General features: G+C 61.7%; 1 protein-coding gene across 1 annotated transcript in view; it reads right to left on the reverse strand.

Moving 5' to 3' along the window:
* Window positions 1-3,131: 3,131 nt before the first annotated feature.
* VSTM2L (V-set and transmembrane domain containing 2 like) overlaps window positions 3,132-12,297 on the reverse strand; it is a 30,992-nt gene continuing 21,826 nt past the window's right edge. Inside the window, exons 2-4 of the mRNA XM_056121218.1 lie at window positions 11,255-11,424; window positions 10,305-10,355; window positions 3,132-3,444 (exon numbers count right to left, since the gene is read on the reverse strand). Coding sequence (XP_055977193.1) covers window positions 3,169-3,444; window positions 10,305-10,355; window positions 11,255-11,424 — 497 coding nt within the window. The 3' untranslated portion in view covers window positions 3,132-3,168. The remainder of the gene's footprint in view (window positions 3,445-10,304; window positions 10,356-11,254; window positions 11,425-12,297) is intronic.

The raw sequence follows: 12,297 nt of genomic DNA on the forward strand, positions 1-12,297 counted from the left end.
TCCTATGTCCAGGCTGCCTCCCCAGTGAAGAGGGGTGGGTTTGAGGGGGTTCCCTAACAGAGGAGGGATGTGGCCCTAGACATGGTGTGCAGGGGAGACCCCCAGATCTCAGGAATTCCCCAGGCAAACCCTTCCTTCCTCTGTCCCTGGGACACACAGGGACAAAGGACCCCACTTCACTCTCCCGGGAGCCGCAGCCCCACCCCAGCCCCACCTGGGCTTCCCCCTGCCCCGCCTCTGGACACTTCCGCTGAGACTCTAGAGCAGTGCAGGGGGCAGAAACAGGGACCCCGGGTGGGCTCCTGGCTGGGAGGGCTTGACCCAAAAGCCTCCAGCCCCACCGCAACTGTCAGGAGAGCCTGGTGTGTGGGAACTTCAGCGGGGACATGCTAGGGTTGTCCAGAGTCCAGACATGGGGACCAGAACGGGCAGAGTAAGCCAAACCGCTGTGTGGCCTTGGAGCAGCTCCCTAACCTCTCTGAGCCTCCCATTCCCCGGGTGCAGGAAGGAGATGGCGCCCTTTGGGGGAGAAAAACGAGAGTTCCAGGTCAGGGCCTAAATGGAGGCATCCGGAGAAGGTTCCTGGGCCCACAGGACATGGCCCAGAGGCCGCTCCCAGCTGGGCAGCTGCTCAGTGCAGCAAACTCACACAGTGAGTGTCCGAGAGACACGCAACGGCGGGCCACAGAGACCCAGCGACCCGAGGCCTTTCGCACACACTCACCCCTTGGAGTTGTCCAAGGAGCAGGCGCACAGGCCGGACGCCGGCACCCGGGTTAGGGAGATGGGTCGGGTCCAGCTAGCTGCACAGCTGCTGAGCGCTTACACGGAAGGGGCGAATCTGCGTGAGCGACTCTAACCAGGTGATGAGCTTAAAGATCAGGTTGTCAAAATTAGAGAGAACTGGGGAAATTGTCTGCCATAGAGGCAGGGTGAGGACTGGGAGGTGGGTGGTGGAAAATGTGCACTGGTGGAGGGATGGGTGTCCCATCCTGAATGGCTGAATCTCAAACATAAAAGCTTTGTAGCTCTATCTCACGGTGATACAATTAAAAACAACAACAACAAAAAACCCAGGCATGCCGGTCCCGGGCTGAGGTCTCCAAGCCTACTTGGATTGGGACTGGGCCTTCTCCACCCAGACCCCCCATCTCCCAGTAGGTAGGTGTCACACCCACCAGCTGCAGCCAGCGCCAGGTTGGTTCCATCATCGGCCAAGATGCAGAAGACTATAAAACCCAGCTCCCAGAAACGTGCAGCCGCATTTGTGGCCGCGCAACATCTTATTTTTCCTTTGGAGAACCTGGCAGGCTACCAAAAGTATCCTGCCCGCACAGCAGAGTCTGGCAAACTTCCCATGTTGTACTCAATATGCCAAATACCAGTAACAATGATGGGTCTCATTCTCCTAATCCTGAAAGAGCATTGAAATGGCTCTTTTAAAATCTCAGGGCTAGGAAGAAGGAGATGTTACTGGTGCCTGCTGGAGGAAATCGACGAACAACAGGATGATCGTGATCGTGATCGAACAACAAAAAACAATGTGGAGTTCATGTCCAATTCAATCAGCTTAATCAATGGCTGAATAAATAGCAGGACTGCTACACTATTAAAAAATTAAAACATCAGGGTTGGGGGGCTGGGGCGAGAGCACTAGGGAGGGCATTTGCCTTGCACATAGCTTACATGTTGGATCCTGGGCATCACATGAACCCCTGGAGCTCTGCCAAGGTGCGATCTCTGAGTGCAGAGCCAGGAGTAAGCCCTGAGTATGCCCCGAGTATGGCCGGGTGATCCCCAGAACCATATATGGTGCCCTGAGCACCACTGGGTGTGTGGCCCTAAGTGGAACCCCAGATCAGGCATAGCGCCCGGAAATGGTGCGATGGGGCCCGTGGTGGGCTGGAACCTCAGTGCTGGCTTTTCTGGGGGTGGGCTCAGCCCTCCCTCGCTCTCTGATGCATCGATTCACAGCCGTGCAAACACATTCCGTGTGGGCATCCCTGAGTGTGACCGGCTCAAAGTCAGACTAATCCAAGGGCAAGCAGACTGGAGCCGGGCAGGGGCTGACATTCCCTCGCCGGCCCTCTGTGCTCGTGGGGGTGGGGGGACAGGAGGGAGAAGGTGCCCAGGCCAGAGGCGAGGGCGTCGGCTGATTCCAGCCCCTCTCACCAGCTGCGCCCGCCCAGCCCTGCGCCCCAGGAAGACACGGCCTGCAGGTTATTTTAAACCGCTTTATTCGGGCTGGCTGGTTGTCACAGACTGGATCATGTGCACGGGACCCCCCCCACACCCCTGGGCTGAGTCCTTGCCTCTCCCCCACCCCCCCACCTCCTCCCGCGCCATCGCTGAGGGCAGCCAGAGGGCCCGGCCAGTTCCCAGAGGGGAGTGGGGTCCAGTAGAAATATTTACAAATCACCACCAGGGATGGTGAGGTTGGTAGTGGAGGACCCTCGGGCCCTGGCAGCCCCAGGCCCTTGGGTGGTCGTGGCACGGGCCCCAGGACAGGAGCCTCGGGAGCTGGCAGAGGGGGCTCCTGAGGGAGCCTCAAAGACCCCCGAAGGGGTTCTGCTGGTGCAAAAACTCTGCAGGGGGCAACGGGTCCGAGGGGGTGGGTGGTGGGTGGAAGATGCCCCACCCCTTCTGAACTGCTGTGTGAAGGGGGTGTGGCACGAAGCTGTTGGTTAGGTGAAAGGAGGGGCCGGTGTCCCCACGGACAGACCCCGAGGTGCCTTGCTTGAAAGGTCAGAACCCCCAGAACAGGCTCGAAGGGGGCGGGGGTGGGGGGCTCTGCATCCCACCAGCCGCTGCTGCCCAGGTCTGCTCAGAACCAAGTCCAAAGGCAGGAGGAGGGCCCTGCCCGCACCCTGGGGCCCAGCGCAGGTGGGGGTAGGTCGGGAAGAGTCAGAGCACGGCGGGGGCGGGGTGGGGGGTGTGGCCCTGGCTTGGGACTGGATGTCAGGGGGGGAGAGGGGACAAGCAAGCATTGCAAACACTGGGCTCCAGGGAAGCCGAAGAGGGGCGGCCGCCCCGCACCGCGCCCCCCTCCCGGGAGTTCGGTCCCCTGGGTGCCCAGAGCCGCCTTGTCCAGCCCGCGATCGCGGGCGCGCAGGGGGGCGCGCAGGGGGCGGGCGGGGCTCGCATGCGGCGAGGGGCGTCCCGCGGGGCCTAGAGGCTGCAGGCCTCCTCGTCGTCGGCCGAGCGCTTCCGCAGCTCCCGGCCCGGCTTGGGCGGCGGCGGCGCGGGCGCGGCGGGCGGCACGTCGGGCAGGTGCAGGACCGAGTTCTCGCCGGGCTGCACCCGCAGGTACGCCTTGACCTTGTGGTGCCGGGCCTTGCCGTCGCTGAAGTCGATGACCCGGCACTCGTACGTGCCCTCGTCCGTGGGCTTCACCCGCGACAGGCGCAGCTTGTGCGAGATGTTGCTGCCCACCACCTTGACCACCTGGGGGCGACAGAGAGGCCGTCACCCACCGGTGGGGAACCAGCCCGGATCTCCCCATCCCCACCCCGCCCCGCCCGCGATGGGGCCGGACGCAGTGCCCCTCAACAGCAGGCCCCGCCGGCTCAGACGCTGGAAAACCCCCTGACAAGGCAGTCAGGGGTCACACAGGGTGAGTGTCCACCAGACCAGGCCACTCCTGTAAAGAAGGTCCCCTCACCCCAGTTCGCCTCTGGGTGGGTGGGGTGCACCAGGCCCTACAGCTGGGGAAGGCTGCGAGCCTGAGTGTGGTCTGAACTGCTCCGTTCCTTTCAAGAGAGGGGGCCAGAGCGATAGCACAGTGGGGAGGGCGCTTGCCTTGCACGTGGTCATCCCCGGGCATCCATCCTCGGTATCCCCGAGGGTCCCCTGAGCACCGCCAGGAGTGATTCCTGAGTGCAGAGCCAGGAGGAACTCCTGAGCATCACTGGGTGTGACCCAAAAAGCAGGGGGAAAAATAAAATAAAAAATAAAGAAAAGGGCAAAGGGCTGCGGGAAAGCACAGTGGGGAGGGCGCTAGCTAACCTGGCACACGGCCCACCTGGGTTTCATCCCTGCCACCCCATAGGGTCCCCCCAGCCCTGCCTGGTGTGCGGCCCCCAAAACAAACAAAAATTTAAAAAGGCTGAACACAGACTCTGCAGGACTGCGTTGCCTGTCCGTTGTCGTGATACAGACCTCACTCTTGAGCTCTGCTTATTGATTCCACACGGTGTTTCCATTCTTATTTATTTGCTTTTTGGGTCACACCCAGTGATGCTCAGGGCTTATTCCTGGCTCCGCACTCAGGAATCACTCCTGGTGGTGCTTGGGGGACCATATGGATGCTGGGGATCGAACCCAGGTCAGCTGCATGCAAGGCAAATGCCCTACCTACTGCATTATTGCTCCGGCCCCTCCATCCTTATTTTCAAGTGGAAACGGAGCTCCCAAATGTACACAGCTGGTGGGTGTGGCTCCGCACACTGTGCTCTCCACCCAGAGCCGAATGGGACACTCCTCCCCCCACTCACCCCCCACAAGCACCCACTTGTGGCACCTCCTTGCAGTGCTCAGCACCACCCACTGCTCTCACTTGTCACCAAGGCCCTATGGTGACTCCACTGTGTGACACGGTATCATCAGATATCAGATACTCCAGCATGTTGCTAAGTGGCCACTCTGGTCCTTCTTCACCGCTGTGTAGTATTCTGCCACAGAAGCACGACACCATTTCTGTAGGCAGCCCAGTGTTGACATTTTGGGTTGGTTTCCAAATTAGAGGGCTGATGGATTGCATCTGTGATCAGTATAAAGCTCTTGTGAGTTTTCTCCATTAAAAGAGAAAAGGCAAAGGGGCAGAGAGAGAGCACACAGGGAGGACGCTGGCCTTGCACGTGACTGATGCAGGTTTGATTCCTGGTACCCTATATGGTCCCCTGGGAGCCACAGGGGTGACCCCTGAGCACAGAGCCAGGAGAAAGCCCTGAGCACCACCAGGTGTGGCCGAAAAACAAAAAGAGAGAGAAAAGGCATGGATGGACAGACAAGGTTTTAGGTGCTTGCCTTGCATGCAGCAGGCCCTGGTTTATAGTCCCCACACAGCATGTGGTACCCCGGGGACCACCAGGAGTGACCCCTGAGCACTGCTGGCGTGGTCTCACCCCCGCCACACACACACACACACACACAATAGGAACAAACGAGAAAAGCGGTTGCTCTATTATTTCCATCTCCTTACTGGGCAGCTGAGTGAAGGGTCGACATAGACCAAGACCGGCAGACCTCTGAGTCCAAAAGTGGACAGTGCTCAGGGAACCATGCAGCATTGAGGATGGAGCCCAGGCATGCAAAGGGAGCACTCAGTCGCATGCAGGAGTCCCTGGCGCAGGGGTACGTCCTGATATTAGGTCCAGACAATCCATGGCATCGAGTTTGCAGAGGGTGAAAACAGGGGGAAGTGTGGACTTCCCCTGGCAGTGGGTCAGAGAGAGGCAGAGCTGGGAACTGAATCCACGCACCAGCGGGTGGCACAGGGCTGCCGGGCAGGCAGGTGGGCAGCAGGGGGCCGGTCCCTTCCTCCGTGAGTCCCTCCGAGCCAGGTCACCAGCCCCCACGGAGCAGGAGAGCGTGGGATGAGGTGGGCAGCGGGAGTCACGAGAGGGAGCCACCAGGCGGATCTCCCAGTGGCGAGGGTGGGGAGACTCCCAAGGTGAGGGGAGAGCGGGGGTGCTCCCGCCCCAGCGTGGAGGTCACCAGCCCGGCTGGCGCCATCACCTCTGACCAAGGGCACCGAGAGACCCTCTGGCCCGCCACACTCTAGGCGAGTCAAGAGATGCTGTTGCAAATGCTCAGCGGGGAGCGAATTACCTCAACATCTGTTTCCCTCTCGGATATTAATTATCCTTCATTTGTCAACCCTACAAGGCGCTAATGGAGTAATAATGCAGAGCGCTGGGAGCGGCTGGGGGAGGGGGAGCGACCGCCACCCACCCTGCACCGCCCACGGCTGTCCCTCCCCCCAGCCCGTCCCCACCACCCGCAGGACCAGAACGGGGGGGGGGGTGGGGGGGAGGAGCCAAGAAGTGTGCGGGGTGGAGGCAACAGGAGGCGGGGTGCAGGCACCCACACCCTGCCCAGGGGTTCTTGGACCCCTTCCTCCACTCATCAGACATTTGGGGCCGCCTCCTCTGAGCTGGGCCCGGGGGTCTGCGAACCAGCCGGACCCCAGTTATGCTCATCCCGCTCGGGGTCCGGGAAACCCCAATCTCAGCAGCAGCTCGGGGAAGAGGGAGCTGGTGGGCCGGAAGCAGAGTGCAGCCCCCAGCCCGGGGCACCCCCAGCACAGGAGACAAGAGTCACATCAAGCTGAGCTGGCAGCGTCAGTCACTCCTGTCCATGGGGTCCATGCCCCCTCGCAGTAGCTGAGAGCGTGGACAGGGCAGGGAAACTGTACAGTGCTCGGGGTGTTGGGCACACAATGTCCGGGGTGGGGGCGTGGGGAAACTGAGGCTCAGAGAACCACTGATTTGCCCAAGCCCTTGTTTGTCCTTGCCCCTCCCTCCCACCTCACCCCCCCAGCCTGCTCAGGGGGCAGAAGAAGCAACTGGTGGGTCTCTTGCTCCACCAACTGGTAAGAGCCCCCCCGTGGTGTGCCAGCCCCTCACCCGCCCTGCACGAGGGCGATTGTAAATCAAAATCTCGGCTCAGGCATCGACCAGAGAGGGACAATTAAGCACCTAATTAGCCCAAGCCGCACAACGCACAACGCGCATGCGCACTCTGCAGCACTGCCCCGCCCCTCAGGGCCTGGAGGAAAGCCCCACCCCCACCTCCCCACCCCCCTCCCAGCTGGACCCCCCACTGTGCCAGGTGTCAGGCCTGTCTGCAGGTGGCCCTGGGCTTCCTAAGAGTGACCAACTGGACGACAGCTCCTGGGGGATGCTCAGAGCCTCCTCGCTGCCAGCAGCCCCCCAGATTCCCCCAAAGCCCCACCGATGCCACTCCTGTCTGGGCCCCAGTGGGCTTCACCCCCTCCTGTGACCCTCCCCATTTCTGTCTCTGGCTCCGTCTGTTGTTGAGTGCCCCAGATGACTGGGCATCCCCTTTCTCCCCAGAACAGAGCCCTTCCTAAGGTAGCTCCCCAGGGTGACTTATAGGGGATCCTTCAGACCCTCATCCTGACAGGCTTTGGCAAGCTATCCCTCTCTCCACAGCTCCTCTTACACTCCAGTGCTCACTTCAAACAGCGCCTCCTCCAGGAAGCCACTCAGAAAGTTCTCAGCCCCCAAGAGAACTTTCCCCGTCTTGATTTGCAACTGTTTATCTTCACATCACTTGTACTTACTATGTTACAATGTATCTCCCCTGGCCCTGTGTGTCTTATGCAGAATTCCAGTTGTCTAAAATACTGCAGCCTGGGGGCCATCTCTACTTGCAGCACTGGTCAAACTGGTGAAGGGGACATTAACTTGGGTTTGACCGAAAGGAAGATGCCCAGCACTTGAAAATGGTTGCCCAGCAGCAGAATTCGCCTAAACCCTGGGAATGAGGCTCTTGGGGGGGGGGGGGTCTCTGCACATTGCCAGGGGAATAGTTTCTGGCCGGCAAGTCCCTCCACAGGCCTCACCAGGAAGTGTCCCCATGGTGACTGACCGCGGCCAGTGCAGCGCCATATGGTGCATCATCACCACCGTTAGGCGACAGGTGTGGACCCCTCGGAGACTGAGCCCCTGCCAGCATCGGGGCTCCCAGGAACTGACCCCCAGTCCCCCACTGGACTGCTGCTGTCCCGGGCACCTCCCACCCAGACCCCGTGCCAGGAAGCTGAGCCCTGTCATTTGTAAATGCATGATGAGTGTCCACTGGAGTGACCACTGTCATCCCTGCAGGCCAGCCAGGCTCAGTCCATTTCCCGCACATGTGCAACCCTGAGAGCACGGAGAGGGGATGGGAGCGGGGAGGGATGGGGCAGGGAGGAGCACAGGGACTCTGGGAGCACAACAGGGGGACAGAGAGGAAGGGACTCTGGTGCTGTCCCGCTGTGTCATCCCCATCCCAAGCCAGCTCCACGCTGCCCGCCTGGAACCTCCTTGGGTCACCTGCCACCCCAGTTCCTGGACGCTGGCATTCTTCCTCTTCTAGAACCTGACACCTCATGTGCCCCGTGGCCAGCTGTCGGTCTGTCTGTCCATCAGGAGACTGACTGTGCAGACAGGCCCCCATAGTACTTGGCAAAAACCAAGTCCCAACAGTTCCCGGCCAGACGCTCTTCCCCTGAAAGTGGGATGTCAGCTGTCGGTTGGGGCCCTGGGCGGATGCCGCTGACCCCCAGCCTGCAGCCCCGGGAGCCCTTCACGTGTCCAGCCCAGGGCCGGATGCAGGTGCGCATCGAGGGTGTGTGGGTCAGAGTCAGGCTGTGTGTGGTCCCAGGGTGCTGGGACAGGCCTGCTGCCCCCAACCCCAACCCCAAGGGACACAAACAGATCAAATTCCATGGAACCAGAACAAACCAGAGATGGGGCTGATGGCGGGAGGGGGTGGGGGAGTGGGCATATGAACCTCAGCATAAAAGACCTGCAGGTAACACCCTCCTCCTCCTCCTCCTCCTCCTCCTCCTCCTCCTCCTCTTCCTCCTCCTCCTTACCCCCACACCTGGAGCTGTGGCCGATGATGCATGTGGGAGCCCCAAGACAGGGCACCTGTGCGTGAGTGCTGGCAGGTCAGACCACATCAGGGGATCCCTGAACTCACAGAAACGGGGTGACGTAGATGCAGGGAAAGGGGTGAACTGAGAGTGGAACCCACAGAGAGACTTTTCCAGACCCGGGACTGGCCTGAGAGATGGGAAGGGGGTAGAAGGTGGGGCAGGAGGCAAGGCTGGGGGGGTCCGGGGTCCCGGGTCGGCGATGGCAAAGCCCAGAGCCCTGGGGAGAAGGTCACGTAGCTCACCCAGCGGGTGGGCGCCTGCTCGGGCCGGCGACTTCGTCCTCCCTGAGCCCGCGTGCCAGGGGCCCGGGCTCGGCTGCCTGCGGGTTCCTGAGCGGCAGCTGGCGGGGGCTGGCTGGGGCTGGGGCCGGAGGAGTGGGCACCCAATCACGCCGAGCGCATTTATTTTATTTAACTAATTAGCATCTTTGCATTCCATGCACGTGGGGCCTGGCAGCCTGAATTCTAATCCTCTAAGTCAATTAGATTATTCTCTCCTTTGCCTTAAAGCCCCCAACAAAATCATAGGAGAGAGAGAGAGGGGACGGGGCTGCCTGTCCGGCCTTCGCCGTGAGCTTCTGGGCAGGGGCCGGTCAGCAGCCAGGCGGGCCCGTGGTAGGGACACATCTGGAGCCCCGGGCCCCACCCGGCCAGGCCCCGGAGCAGAGGGTGCTGGGCAGAGCACTCCTAGCCCAAGTTTCCTCCCGGGCCTCTGCCCCCCACCTCAGCTCCGTGGAACAACACCCCATGGCTCTGTCTAGTTGCCTCCCACCACCCTGTTTCGGCTCTTTTCACTCCCTCCCGCCCCTGGAGTCCCAAGAGATCACATGACCCTTCCAGACACACATGCCCCCTTGGGGATCTCCATGCTGCCTCCCGGGGGCCTGGCTCGCCAACCCCACTCGTCCACGGCTCCCCATGCTTCAAGGCCTCTTGTCCGGGCGCACTTCCCTTCTTCCTCAGTCCTGCCTGACTGTGAGTGACCCCTCTCACAAAATAAAGGGGCCACCCCCCCAGCCTCTTGCATGCCCACCCCCCACTGGGCTCGGGCCTTATTCCTGGAGCTCACAGCCAGAAGTAGGCCACAACTCCCGCAAATCTCTGACCCCCTTAGCTTCAGCTGTCCCGGCTGTAAAATGGGTGAATAGAGGCATCACGGTGATGAAATCGATCCAGGCTTAAAAGGGGCTGGGCAGTGCTGAAATCCTAGGGCTGCCCACTCCCCCGGCCCGCCTCTCCTTCCCCAGGTCACCCAAGAGACCATGAGCGGCTCCATCGTCCGTTGTGAGGGACCGGAAAGAAATGGCTCCATCTCGTTAAACCCTGTTGATTTCCCCCGAAGAAAAATGCCGCCGAGCCAGCCCCAGGACGAGCGCGGCCCTGGCCGACAGCTGCGAATGTGTCTTCTCTCCCCCTGTCATTTTTTTGTGCCTGTCATTCAATGAACTTGAAAAATCTCCAGCTTTTAAAAGCTGGAGTGCGGTCATTTTTTTCTCCCCTCCTTTTTGCTTTCTCCTCCGTCTTCCCGCCCAAGCTCCCTGCTAAACGAAACCGCCCGCCCCCTCCCCAGCCTCCCTCCCTAAAAGGTTTTCTAGAAACTTCCATCTGCACCCTCCATTAGCGGTCCCCGGACTCACGCTTATCTTGGTGGCATCCTTCCCTGCGTCCTCCTGCGGAGATGCTTTTAGCTGTGCGGAGGGAGGGCGGGGGGAGGAGAGAGCAGAGAGAGGCGTTAGCAGAGGGGGCGGGGACCCCCATGAAGGCTGCAATTCTGGCCGCAGGAGGATGAGGGGTCTGCGGCTGGGGAGGAGGCCCTCGGCTCTGTGTCCACTCGGGGGAGAGGGAGTTAGAGCCAGAGAAGAGAAAGGGGCTCCCCAAAGAGGCCTAACGGCTGGAAACGTGTGTGTGGGGGGGTGCACGGGGCTGGGGGCTGGGGGCCCCAGGCCCGTGTGGGGGTCTGCAGGGATGCCTCTCTTGGTGTTTCCCCTTTGTTCGGAAGCTGCTGGGGTGGGGGTGCTCGTGGCTCACTGCTCCTGCTGGAGGAACCGTGCCGCGGTGAGGATGGAACCTGTGGTCTCTCGCCACCTGGAGCCACACACCCCAGTGAGTTCGTGACAGGGTCGGGCACAACCCACATCTGCTCCCTGTGCATGGCCGTACAACTCACCCTGGCCTCCCTACCTGGGCACACAGAAGCCCTGAGGTGGGGGGGGCTGCCCCCAGAATCACGTGCTTAAGGAGAGTTTGTATAGGTTAGAGGGCGTGGGGGGACAGTGCCTGCCCCGATGTGGGGGGACATGGGTGTGAGGGGACAGGGCCTACCTGGGTGTGGGGGTCAGTGCCAACACAGTCCCTACGGGACATGGCGCCCGTGCAGCTGGGAGCAGTGGCCGAGTGAACTCAGGAGCCCCACCTGCCCAGTGACCCGAGCAGAGCCCGTCGCCCTGGCCTCGGTTTCCCTCCCTGCATTGCGGGATCTCTGGAGGCCCTTCCTGTGGGCACCACCCCTCCCCCCAGTGCCCGAGCCGGACACAAGGCCTTGTTCTGAGGGGCGGAAGGAGAGGCGGGCGACCCCCGGCCGGCGTACCTGGTTGGAGGCCCACGCCTGCTTGTCCGCCCAGTCCCTGCGGCCGCGCTCGTACCACCACTGGATCTCCAGCGAGTAGGCGGGGGAGCCGCTGCCGCGGAAGGAGCAGGCCATCTCCACGTCCTCGCCCGTGCGCGCTGTCATGTCGTGGGGCGTCTCTGTGAACAAGGCTGGGGGGGGGGGGGATGCAGCCATGTCGGCAGGAAGACCGGCCTGGGGCAGAGCCAGGGGTGGGGGGGTGGGAGAGGGTGGGGCCCGATGCCTCACCGCCCTGGCTGCAGCAAGGAAACTGAGGCATGAGCGCAGTGGCTGCCTGGTTGACCCTTTCCTGTCGTTCGGTCCACTCTCGGTTCATGACCACCTGGCTCCCCGCGGACAGAACCACGCCGGAGTCTCCTCTGTCCTGGGAATCCCCTGACTTCCCTCCCTGCTGCCCTAGAATGTTCTTCCCCTGCTCCACGGAGCCCAGCCAGTCCCTCAGAGCCGAGGAAGGCCAGGGGCAAGGCAGGACCCTGAGGCTTGTCTGGCCTGGACACAGCCGTGGTCCACCCCCCACCCCCTGCACCCACCCCTGCATGGCCCCCCAGGAGATCCACCCCAGCAGCAGCCTCCAGCCTCGGGGAGAGAACATCCTCCTCCCGGGAGTGTCACCTGCCTCCCCGGGGCCTACCTGCCTCCCAGCACAGGCCTGACTCAGGGTCGCAATTCCCTCCCCTTCCCAGGGGGCCATCATGGACTGGGAGGGGGTCCGGCAGCACTCCACAGGGCCAGCCTGTGCCCTCAGCTCCCAGACACAGAGCGAGTCTGAGCAGGAAGGTGTGAGGAGGTCGGTCCTGCTCTGGGGTCCCCAGTCTTCGGTGCGATGGGAAGACGGGCTTGCCACTGCCTGCATCTGGAAGGTTCCACGCTCTGCTCACATGGAGCCTTGCTCCAGAAACCAGGCTAAAAGAAACCCTGCCGGGTCCCAGGACTGAGCTGCTGGGCGTGTGGGAGAAGGTTCTGGAAAGCGGGGCCTTGAGGAGGAACAGAGTCACCCTTGTCCG

The sequence above is a fragment of the Sorex fumeus genome, unplaced genomic scaffold (assembly GCF_029834395.1).
Source record: "Sorex fumeus unplaced genomic scaffold, SorFum_2.1 ptg000044l, whole genome shotgun sequence".
Classification (NCBI taxonomy): Eukaryota; Metazoa; Chordata; class Mammalia; order Eulipotyphla; family Soricidae; genus Sorex; species Sorex fumeus.